This window comes from Pristis pectinata, chromosome 11, assembly GCF_009764475.1.
Source record: "Pristis pectinata isolate sPriPec2 chromosome 11, sPriPec2.1.pri, whole genome shotgun sequence".
Taxonomy (NCBI): Eukaryota; Metazoa; Chordata; class Chondrichthyes; order Rhinopristiformes; family Pristidae; genus Pristis; species Pristis pectinata.
The window spans coordinates 52,613,919-52,637,366 of NC_067415.1; the positions used below are offsets into that span (position 1 = coordinate 52,613,919).

The following is a 23,448-nucleotide window of genomic DNA, read 5'->3' on the forward strand; positions in this document are numbered from 1 at the left end:
GAATGTACAATGAGAGAGGAACAACTATGAGTACACAGAAACATTCGTATTGATTAGACAGACAGATGTTCTTTGATACTGAAGTAAAGTAAGTCAGAAGTGATTGATTATTTTACCTACACCTTTGACAGCATCTAATAAGGAATTAATTAAGTTTTGTTAATTCTCATAGAACTGTTACCGAGTTCAAGTATGGTAAGCAAAAGTTTATATTTGAACATTCACTGTTAATACAGCAAAACAGAATGCTGCACTGGGTGAAAAATATTAATGTTGATAGATTGATGTTTTGTATTAATAATGAAAATAAAAATATTTTACATGCATATTATCTTAAGATTCTGATTGACTCACTGTGTCCAATTTAACAGTTCTAGAATAATCATTGATCCTAAATGCAATGTAACAAAAGTTGTGGACATTCATTCTAGGTAGTTGTTACACTGCAGTTGAGAACAAGCTTTCATATTAACCTTCACCTATTCCAATTTCTAACTCAAGAATAAATGCAAAATGTTTGGATTTAAAATTAACAATTTTACAATAAAACATTATTTCTTCTTGAATTAAGTTCTCAATATTCACTTACATTAATATTTGTATACCACAAATACACTGAGTATTACTGCATTAGAAGTGTGTTAATTGAGTTAATAGCTTACATGAGCCCGCTTGAATTGATTGTGTTAATTAACTTTTTTCCTGAAAATATAGCCCATTCAAGGTTTAAAAAAAATACTGAAATGGAGCCCATTCAAGGTAAAAAAAAATACTGAGGATCACTGCATTTAAATCAATAGAATGTTAAAAATTATGGTTATTTTCTTTAATGATAACAAGGACTTTCTATTTTAGTCAGATTTACCCAAAAACATTACTCGCTTCCAAAATCATGTTGCCATCACTTGACATTTCTGTAACTCAGGTCTTTTCAGCGTGACCTTAAATGAACAGCTGCTCTGCAGCCACCAGAACATTTCAGAACAACAGACAGATTTCACTTACATCAGTTTGATCACTGAGCTTGTCTACCAGGAAGTCTGGAGTTCAACATAGTTTTTGTTCCAGGGTGCAGTTTGGGAGCTGCGATTCACTTCCTAAACTAGAAGCAGACAATGCTTGCTGAGTATTTGGAAAATTAGGATGTGCAATTCTAGAAGGGTTACAATGGTTAAACCACAAACAAGTAACTTTTAAGTAAACAAAACTTTCACAGAATGTCTTTCAAACAATGCTGTAGAGTACCAAATATATTAATAGCAAATTATTTAATGGCAGCAAACCTATGTTGAACAAATATTTTCCAAATTATTCATAAACTGGAACAAAGAAAAATCCTGAACTCCATTTCCTTCCTATCAAGGTTGAGTGTTTTCACTCCCCCTCCACCCATTATCCCCAACGACCCAGAAGCATTGACCAGAGTCATGCAAACAAGTCATCCCAATTTTCAGTCTTTAGTCTGTGTCCAGCTAATTAATTTTCCAGTGTAGTGATTAGTTAGTTGGTTTGATTCCCTTTTGGACAAAAAGTGTACTGCAGAACAAAACAGCCAAACTACCATGACATAACATTTGGGTTTCAGTCTAAGAAATGGAATAGGTCGAACTACTTGGACTAGAAAGCAAGATGTACAAGGAAAGATGTACAAAGAGTGTGACAGTGCAAAATAAACTTATAAACTGGACAAGCAAAAGTGTGAGGGAAAGAACTGGGAAAAAGCACCAGAATAAATGAGAGAAGGAAAAAAAGGATAAAACTGAGGGGGAAAAAAAGGCCACACTGTGCTGAAACACCATATAGTTTCATGTATATATGCAGACTACAACAACTTAGTTATCAAAACAAGCACCGAATGAACTGACCAAGGGTTTAAGGAAATAAAACTTCAGGCCTCAAGCTACTGAAGTTAATTGAACTTTTTTAAAAAAAAATCCCTTTTTGCAGTTAAATTCACTTCAGTTGTCTTAGCAATACAAGTCAACAGACACAATAGAAGAGAAATTGCAAGGAAACAGAAAAGGTTGTGACAAAATGTATAAAACTTTTATTGCAGAAATACATTTTAATACATTTTTTCACTGTTTAAGATTCAAGTTATTATTTTTTTTTAAAGAGCATTCAAGCTGTGATGTGAAATTGGGTCATCTCAAAGGCTGCAATCGTCGGTGCACACTCCGATATGGTCGAGGACTAGGGATCCTTCACTCCATTAGGGCATTCTAAAATATGGTGAATAAAATAAAACGTTACCTGTTGTAGCTAGTTTTGTTGAACTAGCTTACTGAATGAATCCAAAATGAAACAAGTCGTTATTCGCTGCTCAATGTTAATTAGTTCCAAGTTTAAGCAGTGAATTATTAGCAGATGTAACCTTGTCAGTCCCCACAATTAAAAGGGTAAAAATGTAGTCTAGAATATTCCTACGCTTAAATAAAAAACACCCTGTAATCAGCCAAACAAATGTCTGTATGGATATCCAAACACAGAATCAAGCACAATTTTCATGCAAGATAAAAAAAAACTCTGCATAATCAGATTCATCAGAAACTGGATACTTCAGTATTTGGTTAATGTAGCTTTCAGATAAACCAAAACAAATTGGAAACTAAACCTTTCTCATTATAGAGTAAGAGCTTTTCATGTAAATTTAGGCATGGCACCAGTACAGTTACAAAAGTTCTGATAATGCAATAGTGAGCATTAATCTACCACCACCTCTCATCTTATCAATTTGGTTAGCAATTACTTCTAATTATTTAGGAAAAACACTGTTTAACCCCATGTACTGCTAGCTTGAATCAGGAGCGTGATGTTTCACATGATAGCAACTTGTAATAATGAATTTCAATATCCCTGCCTCAATAAAATATGTAACGTACTTTTAAAGTGTTTTCAGGTACACCAAACAAAAACAATGATTTAGGAGACACCAGGGCTAATTCCATGATCATGTTTTTATCTGGAGAAGTCACATTTGCAAGGATAAATAAAAATGAAAGATGTTCAAAATAATCAGCATGTCAAACAACTTGCTGAAGAGAGAAAAACAAATATTTGGAGTTATGACCTTTCCTCACACCAGACTTGCTGAGTACTATGTTCTTATTTCAGACTTACAGCATCTGCAGAATTTGTTTTTGTCTCATTACTCAAAATAAAATCATTCATAGAAAGCTGATGGCACACAAGGAGGCTGTTATGGTTCATCATTGGTCTGTGGCCCAACCAGTCACAAATATCCAAACATTTATTTGAAAGAAACGTTTTGTGGGTTTCTGCCTCTCAGTTTTTAAGGCACAAGTACACCCCTCCCCAACCCCACACCACCCTTGTATTAATACGTCAAATCTAAGTCATTGTTTTTTTGATTCTTCTGGGGAAACAGGACCTTCCTATTTTACCTGGGCTCCTCAATTTTACACACTTGACTTAAGCTTTCCCTAACTGGTCCCCATTCCAAAGAAACAACTTTAGACTGTCTAACCTTTTGCTCAAAATGACAAAATTTCCAGTACTGGCAACATCTTTGTAACTTTCCCTGAACCATCTCCAGTGCAATTTCACTGTAATATGGTGGCCCTCAAAGGAAGCGAATGCCTTGGGCTTACGAATGCTGTGGACCATCCTATAATGTTTCAGTATTTTAAACCTATACACGATAAATGATTCAAAACATGGCAGTGTATATAAAAAAAATTCTTACTGACCCACACAGTATTTCCTACCACTTCACTACCTGAAATGGCTCTTTCATTCTCCCAGGTTCTACATCACATTAATTAGCACCTTCCACACCCATGCTTCCATTGTATTTCCTTCAAGTATTTCTCCCCCCACCCCCACCTTCCACCCAATAGCCTCCACGTTCAACAGATCATTCTCTAAAATTTCAAATATCAACTAAGTGATGCCATCAACCACTTCTTCTAATCCCCCTTTTAGCAGTCTGATGACTGCTTTCTCTCTGGGACACTGGTTCACTCCTCGAACAGACCTGTCTGTTCCCTTGACATTCATGTTTAAATGACAGAAGATGCAATAATTGTCTTTTTACTAGCTCTCTTTCCACCATTCAGTTTCTCAGACTGAATTTCCAGATGATTTTCTTGTAGTTATTAGAAATCAGTATAGTGATCTGTCTGCTCACAATGAATCTGCTTGGTGACTGCTTTGGACAATGCTGTCGTTCAGTCCACAAGTCTGACTCAAAGCTTCCAACATAATCCTCTGTCCCATTCCAACCCTTCTGTCTCCAGTCTCCTAATGTTCCAATGCAAATCAAATTAAGCTCAAAGATCAGCACCTCATCTTCCAAAGAGAGATATTCCTCTGTACTCAACATCAAGGTGAATCATTTCAAATAATCAGCATTTGCAGCACTTATTTCAGATTCACAGTATTCTTTTGGTAATTTCAGATGATGATTCTATTCTATTTGCACTACCTCAAGACCAACATTTTATGTCACTTATTTCATTTTGCATAGTTTTCCTTTTATCAAGACATCTCATGCCTTCCACTTGATTAAAGAACTTTTCCTTTGTTTACTCCTCCCTTCCCCACTTCTCTGCAGATAAAACCTGTTTTTTTTTCCCCTTTAACTTTTTCCAATTTTGATGAAAACATGAAACATTAACTCTGTTTCTCTCACCACAGATGATGCCTGGTCCATGTACTTCCACCATTTCTTTGTTTAGTATTTTAATGATGGTCAAGCTCCATATTTGCTCAGATTAATTGAAGAATAACCCTAACAACATTAATGCACAGTGGATAAATTATAAAATTAAAAGGACAATTAAGAAGTAAGTTTGAATTCCACTTAAGTGTTCCACAGCACCTTGTGGGTGTTAACATATGTCAAAGATAGGATCAGGCTAAATGTTAATCAACCAGGCTGGCAATGTACATCAAGGCTAACACAAAAAATGAAAATCAGCAACAAACACCAAATCTAGGAGAGAATGCAAAAAAACTATTTGCATAGAGTAAAACAAAAACAACCACAGTACATAGCAATGGATAAATGCCGCTTAACACGACTGATAGGAAAACATCCACTGAACAAATATTGCTCAAACTAAACCACCTCAACTCATGGAGAACACTCAAAAATTTTCCTTTAGCACAAGAATTATTAGTTTATTCTTTTAAATCAGCCAATACTTGTGCAAAAATGGGAGAAAATAAAAGCTTTCAGACAGGGTAGCAAACTGTTAATGAGGACAATGTTTTCACCTCAAAAGAAACAGTTTATGGGGATGAGGATTTTCATTTTCAGAGAGACATGGTAAGTGGAGGCAAGGCTTTCAACCCCCTTGGCTTCCCCAGTTTGCTGACTGATTTTACTCAGTAAAAGGACTCCTCCCAACTTTCAGGAAGCTTCAGCCTCAAAGTTCAGACACAGGCTATTCAGATCTGCAGCCAGTCAACTCAGTATGTTGTTATCAATGTTGCTGATGAAAAGCACCATAGAAACTTATTACTTTTCATATGTTGTAACTATTGGCTGTAATAAAACTAATGAACATAACTGTTGTGATTCCCACTCACAAACAACTAGAATGAACACACAAGCCTGTGTGCAAGTCTACCTTAGTTTGACAGAGCCTAAAGCTGACAGACCCCATAGGGATGAAAGTTGAACTTAAGAAAACTTCTTCGCTCACAGCCTAGAAATTCATTGTCTATTTGACCTGATGAATGCACCCTTTTGAAGCACATATCATCAGCACGAAAAGACACAAACCCTTCAATTTGAAAATGAATGGGTTAAATGCAAGGGGAAAAAAGTGAGTAAATGTATGATTTTCAAGTGGGAACGCTTAACAAATGGACGTTACAAGCATCAATGATGGGACCATGGCTGCTTATAAGCCATTTCAATAAGTTTAAAAAGACCAATTCCTTGCACTAAAATAAGGTGGTTTCTCTGGTATTATTGCTCCACTGCAGTCTCTTCAAGGATGCCCACTTTGAAGAAGTTTTCTTCTTTTCTTTGACAGCAGCTTCGTGAGTCCCTCTCTCACTGCTCCCCCTCTGATCTCTGGCTCCTCAACTATGTGTTCACTCAGAGGTGATCTGCATCTCCCCGTTGCCAGTCATTTCCACTCCCCCTCCCACACTATCACGGATACATCAGTCCTCAGACTCCTCCACTGCCAGGAGAATAGCACTTCATTTTCTGTCTTGGAATCTTGCAGCCTAACAGCATGAACATTGAATTCTCCCACTTTAAGTAATCCCACACCCCTTCCCCACAAGCCCCCCCAACAACCATGCTTCTTTTTTTCCCCCCCTTTCCAAGCCTCTCTTTTTTCTACCTCTTTTCCCCCTTCTCTCCTTACCTCTGACCCATCCCCCAGTGGATCTGCACTACCCACCTCCCCCGCATCTACTTATCACCACCTTGTACCCACCCCGCATCCCCTCTTTTGTCCACCTATCACCGCTCTGCTTTTCCCTTTTCCTATCTTCAGCCCCGAAAAAGGGTCCTGACCCGAAATGTTGACCACCTGCTTTTCTCCACGGATGCTGCCTGGCCTGCTGAGTTCCTCCAGCATCATGGCATTTTTCATCTAGATTCCAGCATCTGCAGTCCTTTGTTTCTCTATGAAGTATTCATGTTTACTAATGAGATAAAATTAAATGGAAAAGTAAACTTTGATGGTAAATCACAAAGGAATAGAGCCAGTTCTGGAGACTGATAAAGGCGTTTAATGCAAGGAAAATATTATTTACTCTGCTAGGCAAAATAAAACAAAAAGCATTGATTCTTTAAAATGGTAAGGAACTATTCGAGGTTGGTATTCAGAGATATATGGGTGCCCTTACAAACAAAACAAAAGTTGACATACAGTTAAAGCAAGCAATTAGGAAGGCAAATGAGATGTTGGCATTTATCGCAAGTGGGTTGGTGCACAAAGTCTTGCTGTTATTCCCAAAACATTTTTGCAATGTTGCACTTCAGAGACATTTGCTTGCTCTACTCATTTTTCACTATAAAGACAGAACAAAACATTTGTTCATGTAATCATATCCCCATGTTCCAACGTTACCATATCCTTCGCTGGGGAAGCAAGTCACCACCCATATGAAAATAAAGACTTTGGTGATGACATACCTACAGCAAAGTGTCCAGTTTTTGGTCTATGTACGGAAGAAATCACAGACTTGGCTTACAAGCTATACAACAAAGGGTTGTATATTGATTAAATTGATCATCTGGTAATTAAGCATTTATCCACCTTACAACAGTGATTGAATTCATACAAGCACTTAGGAAATGTAAAGCATATTTCTTAAAGTCACGGTAGGCATTGTGAAAAAGTATTTATTTTCTTTCTCTTTCCTCCTGCTCTTCCTCTTGATCTCTATGAGAAAACAAGTGTAAGGAACCCCTACATCTTCCTCCACCTTCAATCCTTTCCGCTCTGCAATACTGTGGAGGACACAGCACAACTCAACCACTTTGAAACTAGTAGACATTGGATCCAGATCCACGTAGGTGCCTGAAGCACATTGTCAGCTCTCCAGTAGGTGCTCAATTACCTATGGAGTGAATATGCAAGTTCTGCGGCACCTCATTGGTACGATTCTTACATGTCATGAACCAAGTTTGAAGAGGGTATTCTTTAAATCAATTGAGCCACTTCTCAGATGACCTGCCTGGAACAAGCAGCTCTGGAATTCTGGATTTCTGTAACAAGACGACACTGGGATAGCTTCCATACAATCTGGAATTAATCTCTAATCTCCAGCTGCAACATCGATGGATAAAAAGAACCCTTGCAATTTGCAAAAGCTCCACACTGTTGCATCTATGCTCAAATTTCCAAGCTCATATTTGTAGGAATCTAAAAGATTGTTCCTTCTCTGGCTATTATCAGCATAGGAAAAACTTAAGCACCTACCAGCACATGCCCAATCTATTGGAAACTTGCTTCACAAATTTGCGAGTCATCCTGGCATATAGGTCCAAGAGCAAACTGGGTGGATCGGGAGGCTGAAATGATAGTCTCCTTCATAGCCAGTGATAATATGTGGCTAATCTGGAAGGCGTCTTCCTTTAAACTGATGCAGATGTCTAAGCAATGCTGTACTGTAAATCCTGTGTACGGGACTTGCCTCGTATCACCTCAGCTCACATCTCCCTATGCACTTCCCTCTTTTGCATTTACTGATCTTGCCACAAGACAATGGTGATGAGCTTCAGCTAGGCTGAACAAATCCAAGGTACAATTATGCCAATTTGAAACATCCAAAAATAAAAAAAGCCACAACTTCAAAGGTCAAAAAAAATCCATATCTATATAGTAAGAAGAAAATGAAACAACTGGAACCATGAGTGTGCTTCTATTCAGATGGGTCGAAGTTTAAACGACTATTTGAACTGCTGCTCAATCTCTTCTCTAGTTGCCTGGGTTGATTCCCCATGAATGAAAAACTTGGCTCCAAATTTGATCTGTGCAGCATGTCAAATGCCATTTACAATACCATATCATCGTCTCCTCGAGAGATCAATTACAATAATATCCCAATGGCTTCAATTTTTAAATTCATGACTTCAGTGAGTAGGCATCTCCCCACATCCAAATGTGCTTCTGTTAAAACCATGTGAGTGCTTTGAAAGATGTTTATACTTGTGCAACAAGAATTTTTTTTATTTCAAATTCACTGACAGGTACCTACACTCCATCTTACCCCAGCTCTCTAATGCCCATTCCAAGATTTTAATCCTCTTCCTTTGTTTACATGTGGAAATTGTTCATTTTGTATTTTAACCTCCCACAAAAAGTTCATTAAAATATTATATTTTCTTTCAAAGCATTAGAGTTTTATTTTAAATAGTTCTTATAGTTCCATGAAAGCCCACACACTAGTATACTTCAGCTAGTGCATCTCATGGTATCTTTTGAGTATTTGCTCTCAACATTGGAAACAACTTCAATACTACAACAGGCTTCAATCTCCTTGGAAATGGAGGGAAAAAAAATCATACACGAATTATATTTGCTAATGATTGAGCACAAATGCTACTGTTTTTTGTTGAGCAAGATGCAATACATTCTGAGACTAAACACCTTCCAGGCTCATTGGTTATTATTGAGATATATTTGTGGGTTCATTCCTGAGGGTTAGTCAGCATTTTCAGGTGAATAACAACAATAAATAGAACATGTTCTTAGTTAACAATAAATTTATATTATAAACACCTAATTTGATTTTATTATCCAAGGTCAAATCTCACTAGTTCCTTGCAACAGTTTTAAATATTTAAAAAAAACTGAAGAACTGCAAAAACAGATTGCAGTCAGAGTAACTGAACACTTGCAAATCCTTACAAGAAACTACCAATTCTGATCACATAAGGGCCATTACAAAAGTTCAGTTGTTAAATCGGAAAGAATGTTTTTGTTTATTGAGAACATAAATTCTACTCAAATTGTCACTGAGTAGTACTTTTGGATCACCAGCACAAATGTAATGCCCATCACTATTCCTACCTAGGTCAAAAGATTACAAGGACTGGCACCATCAACACAGACACTCTTCTTGGACTACAGCTTCTGCTTCATCCCAGCTTTCTTCACCATCATTAATATTAATTTTGATGAAAGCAAGAAGTTAGAAAATAATTTTAAGGAAAGAAAAATCTTAAGGCTGAGACTGCTTTCCTGCACCTTTTCCAGAGTTGTGAATTGATCGTCTACTTATTCTCTTAGATAATCAAGATACTATGCTCAGATGTGATAAAGACAACGTTACCAAATAGAACAGAAAAAAGGCAAATACAACAAGCATAATGTTTATGCAAAACCATGCCTTTGAATGCCAAAAATGTCCACTGAACAAGACTAAATATGAGTCCTAAAATTGGGATCCAAAATCTTAATATTTTCAGTGATATACGATGAAAAAAATAGCTTATATTAATTAGTTGCCTTTATAATCTGAAGTGCACCCCAGCCAAAGTACTTAAACATCTCTCCCAGAAGACATTAACATACCTAATAGTGCAGCACTTCTTCAATAAATGAAGTGGCAGCTCAGAATTCATCATGGAGCGTTGCCAGCTCACTCAGTGGCCAGAATAAAACCAATGAGTCAAGCCTTGCACTTAAATTAGTACTGTATATTCAGATCACTTATATGTTTTGCCTCAGAAAAAAGTAGAAGACACAGAAGGGCTCCAATTATCAAAATCCATAAGTATAATAATTAGGCTAATGCAAATGTGGGCCCAAAAGATGTTATTTTCCACTAACAAAAGGAAACAAACTTTAAAAAAAACATCAAAGAATAAAACTCTCATGTTCTCCATTATTTGCTTTTTCCCCAATGATCTTTCAGCTGATCCATTAGGTTTGCTTTCTTTTTCATCTTCCTTTCTTTTGATTGATCTTACTTCTCCTTATCCCATTTGACCTATACCCATAAAAATTTACTCCAACATGTGTCCACCTCACCAACAACCTCCAAAGCATCTCCCTGACATTCCTCTGCTTCATTTTATTGATTTTTATGTAAGTTTTGAAAAGTACTCTCCACTATTGTATGTTTATGGTACCAGAAACAGAGTTATTGTTTGTTACTTCAAGGCCAATAGGGAATGGGGATCAAAGCAACATCAAAATGAAAAGAAGCAAAATTATAACAAGGATTTTATGCATGCCAGGAAAAGACCATGGATGGTCCAAATAAACAATGGCCATGAAAAAGGCAGCAAAAACATTTTCTTTAAAATGATGTTTTTGTATCAATGGCAAGATTAATGCAAGTTATAGGTATAGAATTGTTGATTATTTGTTGGCATCTGTACTCTGGTCTCATGTAATAGTAATTTATTTTAATTGAGACCCCCATTTTGAAATCATGAAAGGAATTACAAAACAACAGGTCTACTTAGGAAACAGAAGCTCAAGTCTGTGGATAACAGAGACCACCAGAGGGGAAGTATTGGAGCAAACCAAGCAATTTCAACATCACATTAGGAAATACAAAAACACAAAGACTGAAAAGGAGTACCCACCCAGAATTCCTCCTGAAGTGGTTTAATATTACTTAGAAGTACTTCCTCATAGTTTCCATAACCCCTGAACACAACAACTGCTGTCACTCCTGAAGGATGAAGTGCCTTGATGACAGCACGATAGAACTGAAACAAAGGGAAGAAATCAATGAAAATGAAATTTAAACTGGAGAAGCAAACAGTATAGTAGTGCAGCATAATTTATTAACAATACACCATTGCAGAGCATTTCAGTCTTCTGCATGTTGTTCTCTAGGCTATGATTTTGATAAAAATGACTTTGTTTCAACCAAAGTAAAAAACTGTAACCCAAATCCATTAGCACCGGAATCTTCAGATCAAAAGTGAGATTTACTGTTTAGAGTTAAATAATATGTACCCCAAAAGACAAATACAAATTCACAGGAACACAAGAAAATATCAGAATAGGCTACCTGGCCCCTCAAGCCTACCCCATCATTCAATATGATTATGCCTGACGTACACCGGGTCAAATCTCCTCCTCTGTACCATTTTCCCCCATACGTGTTGGGGGGGGGGGGGGGGTTCTGAATTTGAGCTTCTAGGTTTTAAGAAAAATGTGTGCTTCCAGTGACTACCATACTGTTTGCTAGAACTACTCTTCAAAATAAAAGGCTTTTTATAGAGTCTGAAATTGCAGTTTAACAATTTATAGTTCAGCTACTGTTACTTTACACAAGCTTTATTTTTCTTCTGTTAGAATCAAGGGAAATTGCAAATTGGATCTGTTTTAATTAAAAGGTAAAACTCTTCATCTTCCATGGTTCTCACTGTGTCATCAACTGCAGAAACAGACAAAAACTTACAAACAGCTATGTGAAGTATAAAAAGAGGCTACCACAGCATCCATGCATAGAAAAAAAAATATCAGCAGTATTTATGATAGGGTGCAATTTTTTTGTTGCAGATTTTTTTTTTACAATATATTGAGTGCATCTGAACCACTGAATGTAGAAGGGGTAAAGAGGACAAACTGATGTACTAACAAGCAAGAGATACAAGGAATAGGTCACAACTTTCATCCAAGGATTAACAAAATATCATAATTGTCGGCTGTTTCTCAAATGCTACACATCTCAGGAAACAATGGTGTTTCAGAACAGTGACGATTAATAAAGTAAGCAGTATTCACATTTTGGGCAGACCTATTTCTAGTTGATGCAGAAAATTTATACCAGGAGTTCCGAGGAAAAACAAATTCTTGAAGGTTTCATTAGCAGCGGAAGAGAATTTTTAACTTCCACCAAAAGCTGAAAGGATGTGAAGCCAGAGTAACCGGGCAGCACAGAAAAAACAAAAGATAAAGTAGTTTCTTTTATTGAAAAAGTGTCCTTAATAAACAACAAATTATCACTGTCCTTCTGAGATCCATAGAAATAATCAAAGTTTAGTGATTCCGTGATGTACAAAAAGTACATGCAAAGTGATAGATTTGGAAAAGTCAAAGATTACTAGTGCACACAGAACAGTACAGCTGAGGAACAGGCCTTTTGGCCCACAAAGTCGCTGCCATATGAAACTAATCCCATCTGCCTGCACAGAATCATCCACATCTGTCCATTCCCTGCATGTTCATATGCCTGTGCAAATGCCTCTTAAAACTCCACCATCATGTCCGCTTCCACCACTACCCCTGGCAGCGTGTTCCAGGCACCTGCCACTCTAAAACAAAACTTATCCCACACATCTCCTTTAAACTTTCCCCCTCTCAACTTAAAGCTACACCCTCTCTAGTATTTGACATTACTACCCTGGGAAAAAGACCCAATCTAGTCCTCTCAATTTAAAAAAAAAATTTACTCTCCCATTTGCCACCCACACACAATAGAAAACAATTCAAGTTTATCCAACCTCTCCTTACAGTTAATACTCTCAAATCCAGGCAGCATCCTGGTGAACCTCTCCTTCACCCTCTCTAAAGACTTCCTGGAATGGGGTGATCAGAACGACACACAAAACTCTAAATGCAGCCTAACCAAGGTGTTGTACAACTGCAACATGACTTCCTGGCTCTTATAGTCAATGCCCTGACTGATGAAGGCAAGCATACCATATGTCTTCTATAGCACCCTATCTACTTGTGTTGACAGTTTCAGGGACCTATGGACTTGGACACCAAGATCCCTCTGCACATTAATGTTCTTAAAGATCCTGCCATTTACTGCATACTTTCCCCTTACATTTGGCTTCCCAAAATGCAACACCTGACACTTGCCCAGATTAAAATCCATCTGCCACTTCTCTGCCCATATCTGCAACTGATATATATTCTGCTGTATCCTATGACAACCTTCTTTGCTAGCCACAACTCCAATTTTTGTGTCATCTGGAGAGCGAGAGAGAAGCAAAATTCACTCATTCTAGCATATACCATACAATATAACACTGGATGGCTTTTAACCACTGCTTTCAAAAAATGGTTTAAAATTTTTATTGAAGGTACTTGGCAATGCCTTGGCCTTTCATCCAGTCATATGTATTTGAACTCTATCCTGAAGTGGAATGAAAGCCCTCAAAATAAATTGTCAGAGGTGCAATTCAAAATTTGGCACCAAGCTACAGCCTATTCTGGTCTGTGGTGGAGCAAGCGAAAGTTTAAACATATAGGATGCATGGTTTATTCTGAGCCACTGTTGAATTAAAATCAACAACGTTTTTGCATGCATTTAATTATGTTATCTTTGACTAAGGGAATGGTCAATACTGACACTTAACATTCAGAATGGGTACAAGTTTCCATTTCTTCATACTCTTCACCAAGGCAAGCAGAAAATTTATTTAAATCTCTAGTCAACTATATCAATTAAGCAAACTCCATGCCAACCAACCTTACCTTGTTATCTTCCCAGTAGAGAGCTAAGCACTGATCCCCTGGTCTCCAATCACTAAGCTGTGTTTTACTCGACAGTGCCGAAGCTGAATTCTCGGTGTCGTACGGTTTTTCCCATGTTCTTTCCCGCTTAATTGGCCCAGTTCTTTTCTTTGACACTGAATCATAAATTCCATTATTGCTCGGCGAATATTCAGCAAACTTTGACTGGACAGATTCTGTGGATTTTATAGGTCCTGTTCTTTTTCTCAGAAAGGGATCTATTTGTCCATTAGATGTGTTATTTGCACCAACAACTTGTGCATCATAGTTGTCGTCAGCATGAAAATTGAAGTCCTTTTCATTATTCACATTTCTAGAGATTCCACTACCTATCATTTGCGACAGTTCCATGGCTTTCCGCTCATTGTAAAGATTATAATTATGTCGTTGGTTTTCAAATTTTGCTCTCTGTTGAGTATTATTTTCCAGTTTATCTTTTTGACTCAGGCTGCCTTTAAATTCCATTGAACTTGGACCATCTCCAAATTTATTTGTTGGGTTCTCTCCCTTACCCTTTCTAGTTGGTTCATTATCCAAGTGAACTACTTGTCCATGCCCAGCATAATGTCTGCCACCTCTTCTTCCATCATCTATCCAGTGGCCACATCCCGAAGAGGTCTGCCTATCAGGACCTCTGCCCTTCTGTGGACCACAGTTCTCAGAAGCTTGCCTTGCCAGTATATTCTCCCTTTGAAAACGAGGTGGTCTGTCATGTCTTTGTGGTCGATCATTATTCCAGGGTGTATTCTTCTGCTGAAAGCCCTTCACAGCAATATCTTTATCAGCACCTGAATGATGTAGAGGTTGCAGTTTTGACTCTAAGACAAAAAACAAACAGTAGTGTATGACTCGAGCACACTTTGTAACCTCTGTTCACATTAGCACTGTATGAACAATATAGAGAAAACACTATTCAAAATATCTGCACTGTTTCAAGACTCTTTTCCTCCATTGCCAAAAATATGTAATAAAAGCAATCAAATCGCATGCAATTTATGTACAAAGAGATTTAGAGGAAGAAATTCAGCCTGGGTCAACTGTGTTAAAATGTACCTTGGAATGGTAGCTGGCTTTATACTTTACTTCCTAAGGCAAGACTCAATTAGGTCAATGGAAATGAATTCCACAAGTGAAGTGCAAAGCATAGTTGTTGCTATGTGGACATTTAATGAAAACAACTAGGGTCAAATTTCCACCCCCAAATCTTTTATACTTCATGAAGAATATCTATTTTGTGGCCATTTTAAAAATTCCTCCACAAACTGAATTTAGGCAGAAGTTCTCCACCAACTTTATTTCTATACTGGAAGAAATTCACAATGGTTTGAAAGCAAATAACTCCAATTTGGTCGATTCAATAAGTGAGAGAAGACTCACACCACTATATAGTAAAAATATTTAACACTAATCATTGGGCTACAAAAGCAATAATCAAAAGTGATTATTACACCATAGATTGTCAAAGCATTCAGTCCAATTTTCCATTTTATAAAAGAAGTCTCATGAAGAATGAAGTACGATTTAATATTGTGGGGGAGGTGGGAGGGAGGTGAGGGAAAGGAAGGGAATCAAAGGGGAAGCATGATTAGTCTGGCAATGTTTTTTTTCTTGGTGGTGAATGCCTGAAGGATTGCAATTAAGGAAACTGCTTGTACAAGTAAAACCTACAACAACTGACCAGTCCATTCTCAAATTCATCAATATCTGAAAACATATCAGTCTCAGCCTTGAATGTACTCAGTGACCGAACCTTCACAACTCTCTTCAGTAGAGAATTCCACAGATTCTACTCTGGATGAAGTTTCTTTTCATCTTGGTCCTGAATGACCAACCACTTATTTTGAAACTGTCAGTTCTGGTCTAGACATGCATACTGGAGATGCACGAAATCTGCATCTACCCTGCCAAGTCCTGTAGGAATTTTGTACATTGCAATGAGATCATCGCTCATTCTTCTAAACTCACTAGAATGCAGAACCAAGCAGCTTAATCTCTTTTAAGAGAAATCTGCCATTACAGGAATGAATCTACCAAATCTTTGATATACTCCCTCTACTGCATTCTTCCTTATTCACAATTTCCCAAATGCAATCTCACCAGGGCCCCATGTATTACTGGAGTGGAATGTCTTCTTTAAACCATAGTTATAACAAATTGTTAATGACACCTTTATGCATAACCTCATGTTGGTTTGGACTACGACCAAAAAAGGAGGCATAACTATAACCCCCATCTAGGTTTGGATGCATCACCCTCAACATCAGGCAGTCATAGCAGCATCCAGCAGGAAAAAAAATGGTAAATATCTGGAAAACATCCATTTGTGACAGTGATCTTAGTAAAATGCAACATTAAATACACTGGTTAAAATTAAACTCATCCAAAACAAAAATCAAATAGCATTAGATCAATAGGCCTCATGGCAGTCTTATTTTCACAGAATGGCAAAATAGATATGGATATACAAGACTTCTAATACTAGCTTAACTGTACACAATCTTTCTGCAACATTTAACACAAAATTCATTTCAATTAGATCGGTCATGTGTGAAGCTCAAGTCTGTATTAATATGGGAATAGTGCTCTATATACAGTTTTTGTTTGGATCAGTTTTCACATTAATTGCAATAATGTAAACACCTTGATGTTAGACACTACCTTTCCAGTGGATTACAACTTCAGTGAAATGTTAATACTCATACTATAGAAGGCAAATCCAGCAGCAGATTAATAAGTCATTTGAAATGGTTAACAATAGCATCCAGTACAGCTCAGTTATGGATTGTGTTATTTATTAAACAAAGTTTGGGACTACTATTCCCTCACACTCGCATCTAAGAACTGGATTCCTACTCCAAAATAGGGAAGCTTCCTTTTCCATGACACAAAGTGGGACACAAGACATGTACAAGTGAAACAATATTGGAATGCAATCTTGACTTGAAAACTCAAGTGCATGCAGGTGATAACAATGCAGCTGCATGAATTAAATTTATTTAAACTGCCATCATTTCTGCCACAACAACCAAATCCTTGTCACTGATATCTGCCCCATCCCTGGTTCAACCACAACATCCTATTCAATATCTCATCCTCCCCATTCTAAAGATTCCCTTGTATAGTCTTCAAACATGGCTCATTTTCATGCCTATGCAAGCACATCATCTGCTAAAATAACTCTAAACTTTTGCCTTCAATGGCAATCATATTTGCTGAATAAACATGACAATGATTTCTGCAGCATCTTAAGGCAGTAATAATATGGTGCTGGAAGGCTAAAATTTAGTATTCCATTGCTTACCAGCTTTCCAATATCAGTGATTTCTATTTAAAATATGAGGAACTGAATCATAAATTTAAACAGGCATGCAAACACAGTTGGCAGTAAAAATTGAAGAATGCCTTCATCTTTAACATCCATAAAGCATGCTAATCCAATCATAAGAGAACCCAGAGTTACATTTTCACAACATATAATTAGGACTCGCAAACAGAAATATTCCCTGAAATATGTGCATTCCCCACGAGCATTCCATTATCTACTGCCATCCATATTTAACACACAAGCATTCCATTATCTACTGCCATCCATATTTAACAACAATGTTTACGTAAAAATAATCAGTCAGAGCTCTACTTGTCTGTCACAATAATTTACTAAATAGCTAATCCCAAAGATAGTCATATTAAATAAATATTTGGATTAAAGACATTTAAAACATAAAATGAGGCTTATGGTAACATTAAATAAACAGTCCTGATCCCCATGCGGTCCTGTAACCTTGGATATGTATGAGACATTGACCATATCATTTATGGATCACTGCCATAGTTGCTTTTGCATTTTCCCATCATTTCTTCAGAAAGTTTTTGCATAAATTCTCACTTCAAGCAATAGCTTGACAGGTTTCCTTATTTTCTAAATAAAATTTGCACCATCAACAGTTAGACAGCTAAAGATTGAGACCTCAGCAAGACAAATCTGTTCTTGGAACATTGAAAGGAGGTACCCATTCATCTTGTTTGAAATTTTACAAAAAAATATAAAGAAATCCTGGAGAATCAGGAACTGCATGTTACTTTAGCAAGGCAATAAAGATCACAAAGGATGGGAGTCTTGTCAAGAAATGATGATAGTGTGGATATGAGCACCTTGTGAAAAAAAACTATATTCCGAGACAAGCAGAACGGAACAGCACCACTGTTGTTGATAAAATCTCAGATGCGATGAGGAGGCATACCAGGGGGAGATAGTTCAGCTGGTTGAGTGGTTATCGCAACAACAATCTCAAACTCAACATCAGCAAGTCCAAGGAATCGATTGTGGACTTCAGGAAGGGGAAGTCAGGAGAACACACACCAGTCCTCGTTGAGGAGTCAGTGGTGGAAAGGGTGAGCAGCTTCAAGTTTCTGGGCATCAACACCTCGGAGGACCTATCCTGGGCCCAACATATTGAAGCAATCATGAAAAAGGCATGTCAGCAGCTTTACGTTGTTAGGAGTTTGAGGAGGTTTGGTATGTCACCAAAGCCTCTTGCAAATTTTTATAGACGTATGGTGGAGAGCATTCTGACTGGTTGCATAACAGCCTGGTATGGAGGCTCCAATGCACAGGATTATAAAGAGGCTGCTGAGGTTGTAGGCTCAACCAGCTCCATCACAGGCACAACCCTCCCCACCACTGAGGACATCAAGAGGCAGTGCCTCAAGAAGGTGGCATCCATCACTAAGGATCCTCACCATCTGGGACATGCCTCATTTAGGAACAGCTTCTTCCCTTCCACCATCAAATTTCTGAACAGTCCTTGAACCCAAGAACACTACCTCATTATTCTTTTTTTTAAATAAACACTAGTTATTTTGTAATTAATAGTAGTTTTTAATGTCTTTGCACTGTACCACTGTGTGAAACAAATTTCACATCACACTAGTCAGTGATAATAAACCTGATTCTGACACGGACACACTCAAGACAATTAGAGTCTGATCACCTCAAAAACTTGCAATATCTTTTTCACTTTGTTAACCTTCAGATTTTCAATCTTAAATTAGTGTCACACCAAGTTCTAAACATTTGAATCTAGTGCAAGTAACAACACTGGAGTATCAGGAAGCTTAATGCAACCACTGTTGGCCTATAACTTTTCACAAACATTTCCCCCACCCACCCACCCAATATTCTTGGATACATTACAGTGGGTGTCTCATCACCAACATTACCTCATTAATTTAAACAGATCTTTAACCAGATAAATTAAAAGTTACTCTATTTATGCTTTTCTTTCCCCTCAGCCAATACTCCAAACAAATACGAACCTTCAACAGTCAAGGAACTCATCTTTGATTCTAAGAAGTCAAACAATGTGCTTGGTGCAGATGGTCTGGCACCTGCTAAATCATCATCATCTTCAGACCTTGATCTCCCTCTACCTCTTCCTTTCCCTAATGAAAATCAGAAGTATTTGAATTAAAAACATTAAATGAGCACATGGATTAAGCATAAACATACTGAAATCATATACAACAGTCATGTGTATTTGAACAACTCACTGATGTACTAGAGGACTGCTCGAAAGTTTAAAAACAAAACTGCTTCCTTCAATGGCACAGTGGTTAAAAGCAGCCGTCTGGTATGGTACTTAATCAGAATCTCAAATAACCAGTTCCCTTCTATACTCCATCTACAGATGTGACACTTCACCACAGTTTCTTGCACTGTTGCAGACTGAGCACGTGATAAATCTTACTGCCTGCACCTCAAGCACATTCAGTGTTTCCCAATCACTTGCACTCACTGCCCAAGTATGTTCCCTTTTGTGGAAGATGTAAAATTTAATCTCATTCTAACTTTCAAATTTCTTATTTGCCTCGCATTAACCCCCTCCAAAACTCAAATTCTGCTCATGTGTACCCAATTTTCATTGAGCAAACATTTCAATGTGTCTTGTATGATAGCAAGATGTTACATGCCCTGGCAGAGGACTGTGATGGAAATGTGGTCTGTACCGTAGCTATAAACTGTTTCTTGAGACTTCGTTTCTAGCAAATATTTTCCAGTCCTGCACTTTACCTGAAGACTAGTGGAAATTTGACCATTTGAGACAACAGCAAAGCAATGTAGATAAACATGCCCAAGTTTTGACAGGTATTAGTCATAAAAAAAGAGGTTGTACAAGACAGTGAGGAACTTTTGTGTACCAAACTGTGTAATTGTCTTATATAAACATTAAGCTCACTCTGTGTTTACATCTAATCCAAGTGAATACATCCATGTGAAGTCCTGATCTAGAATTTGGTGCCTCAGAACACCAAGTCATTAATCAGAAAATGTCACAAAAGATGGATAATCCAACTGTGAGCATTTATTTGATGCTCCACACCACATCATTTATTAATGCAAAAGGAGTAAAATGGTTATGTTTACAATAACCTCAATTTTGCCTGCTTTTATGCAACTTTTTGAATTATCTGCTGGAGACCTTCAATACACATTAAGGATTATTTGACTCATCAAAACAATTTTGCAAAGTTTCTAAAATCTGCATCTCCCTGATGTTAATGTCCAAGTACTGCTTTATCCCCCCTATTACTTGGAAACCTGTTTCAACAGTCTAGTTATTTAAGATCTTCTGAAATAAGTCCCGAATTTGTTTTCTAATATTTTTAAGTATGTGAAACTTTGTTCTTATTCACAATTTAATTTGCAAAAAGTCACTGTATTTACCAGTCTTTTATACCTCTTCATCACATTAAATCCACATCACCAGTATGGCCTAGATCACTTTCAAAGTTCTTGTTTAAAAGGAAGTCTTTATGTCTCAATAATCAGTAGTGCCCAAAGTCCAAAATGTTCTTGTTCAAACAATGCTCTTTCAAAGATTAAGCAGTTTTTTTTCCTACTTGTACATTAATATTTTGGTGAGAGTCCAGAACACTATTCTTAATCCAATTACTTCTCCTCAGTGAAGGAATATGTTGAATATAGTTCGCAAATGAACCTGGATCTTTTTCAAGTAGCTACGTATGATACTTCACACTCCACATGACTAAACCACTTCTACTGTCACTCAGTCCATTTACCTTTAAAGATATACATTTCTAGAGAAGTGCTGGAATGTAACACTCAGCAGCTTTTTTCCTATTTCCCAACTCCTCAGCCCTTACATAACTTTAAGTCAAAATGTCTGTACAATTTATCCCATACTTGTTCAGAAATGTTTTATACCAATGTTAAGAATGTAGCAGGGTTTTCATTAAAATATTAATATTCAAAAGAGAACACCAGCCTCTACCACAAAGTGTATGGATAATATGCAAACAATTTTAGACCAAATTTGTCCCAGTTAGATTCTGATTTCAGTAATTTGCTAGATATTTAATAAAGTCAAAGATAAAATTTAAATCATATCCAAACTTCGAATTTACATCCTGTTTTTTTTTAAATGAGCTGTAACACTTGAATTCTCACTGAAAATTCTTGACAACCAACTTCCTATAATTTGTTGTAATGATTAAAATACTGGAGAGTAAAAGATTCTGCAAACAGTTCATGAACCAGTAGTCTTTCTACTCCCAGATTAAAATCAAATACTCATGGTGCAGGACATTCATATTTTTCAATCCACACCATTTTCATTTCCTCTCCCACCCAAATGAACTTAATTTGATTTTCATACAGTCACAGAGAGATAAAACATGGAAACAGGCCCTCCGGCCCATCAATTACATACCTACCGACCATCAACAACCCATTTATACAAACCCTGCATTAGTCCAAATTATTTTTCTCTCATCTTCCCACATCCTTATCAACTTGCCTCAGATTCTATCACTCACCTACACACAAGAGGCAATTTAAAGTAGCCAATTAACATATCAGCCTGAACATCTTTGGAATGAGAGGGGAAACCGGAGCACCCGGAGGAAACCCACACAGGCACAAGGAGAATGTGCAAACTCCACACTGACTGCACCCACAGTCAGGACTGAACCTGGGTCTCTGACGCCAAGAGGAAGCTGTTCTACTAGCTGTGCCACAGTGCCACCCATTTTGTAAACATTTTGCTCAATTTGAATTCCTTATAAAAATGAGAGGTACACATTAAATGCAAAAGCAGATAAACTGTACAAAGCAAACAAAAATTAATACTCATAGCAATACAATTAACAATTAAAAAAAGTCTAATTGTGATATCACTTAATATTTGTGCTGTGCACCCTGATTCTCCAAAAGCTACTGATGACAGTTAATCAAACATTGTAAAAGGTAAATATTAGAAGAACGTAAGATGCAGCTTCATACCCTCAACACTGACAGTAGGCCCAACACCCTTATTCAGGTGCACTGAACAAAAAACTAATAAATTTAAACACAAAAAAAGAGAAATGCTTGATTTTATTAGCGTGGATTCAGAAGTTAAGGAAAATTAAGTTGAATTGTGAATCTACAATTCCTTCGATTTTACCTCTTACGGGGTTATGCACAGGAGGTTGCGTTTTGATGCTGTTGAGAAGAAAATTTAATGCATTTTCCAAACTATTGCTGTGCTCCATCAGAGCTTGTCTTGCTTCCTCCTTGCTGAAACCCATTTCAATTATGTGCTGCAAAGCTCGCTCATCAACCTACAACAGAGAAGACAACATTAAACAACACAAAATACACTTCTCCCCATTACTGTTCAACACCAAGCAACTCCATTGTACTGCATTTTACTATTTAGCATATTTGATGGAGGAGTTTATTAAGATCAATCTTTCAACCTCTTCTAAAAAAGTTATCCAAGTTGTCAAAGCTTTAATTTAAGATACAGACACAAGTTTTAAGAAATCCTAACCGCAAAGCAAGTTAATTCCATATGACAAAATAGTAAATACTTCATACTAATACATGTAGAAGTCCAATCTAATTTCCCGAAAGAAAAACAACAAATCTCAAAGTAAGTGCTTAGCTGTTCCATACACAACATAAAATAATTTTACATGTCTTGATAATGCTGGAGGTCTTGTCATCCCTTGAAAGTTTGTAAACTGCTTCTCTATTTCAAACAGCAACAACCCTTAATTGTCCCAGCGACAATGACAAGGATATCTATCCTATGTATCAATTATTATTAGCAATCTTCAAAATAATCAAGGTCAAACAATTACCTTCACAAATCATACTGGCTTGTCTATTTCTTAAGTCGCTTGGATCCTCTTTCAAATTGCTTAAGTATCCAATAGAACTCGCAATATTTTCATCAACTCAATCTTTGAACAATATTCTGTGTATAACTAAGCATTTTTAGACTTCTTGTGACCAATCACAACATTTTTAAAATTTCCAATAAACATATTCAGAACTAAAATACTACTCTCACAATATTCATAATTCAATATAAAGTGACAATGTCTGTCATGGTTGCTTACATATTGGATAGAATTTTACAGCTATATTTTACAATATAGGTGCTATGACCTACAATTCCATGCCCATGTTTATTTTTCATGCAAACTTCCTCTTGCCCCATTTTGGCTCAGC

At 37.0% G+C, this 23,448-nt stretch overlaps 1 protein-coding gene across 6 annotated transcripts in view; it reads right to left on the minus strand.

Annotated features, from left to right (window-relative positions):
* tdrd3 (tudor domain containing 3) overlaps positions 1-23,448 on the minus strand; it is a 75,452-nt gene that overhangs the window by 12,440 nt on the left and 39,564 nt on the right. For 2 of the 6 annotated variants that reach the window (XR_007957147.1, XR_007957146.1), the window contains exons 9-13: positions 22,394-22,550; positions 19,245-19,370; positions 13,890-14,746; positions 11,036-11,161; positions 1,006-1,102 (exon numbers count right to left, since the gene is read on the minus strand). Coding sequence is in view for 3 of the 6 variants with exons in the window: in XM_052026099.1 (XP_051882059.1) it covers positions 2,205-2,222; positions 11,036-11,161; positions 13,890-14,746; positions 19,245-19,370; positions 22,394-22,550 (1,284 nt within the window). In the remaining 3 variants the exon portion in view is untranslated. Of the gene's footprint in view, positions 1-1,005; positions 1,103-2,022; positions 2,223-6,518; positions 6,634-11,035; positions 11,162-13,889; positions 14,747-19,244; positions 19,371-22,393; positions 22,551-23,448 lie in introns of those variants that run through there. The other 4 variants (XM_052026097.1, XM_052026098.1, XR_007957148.1 and 1 more) reach the window with 3 other exon arrangements.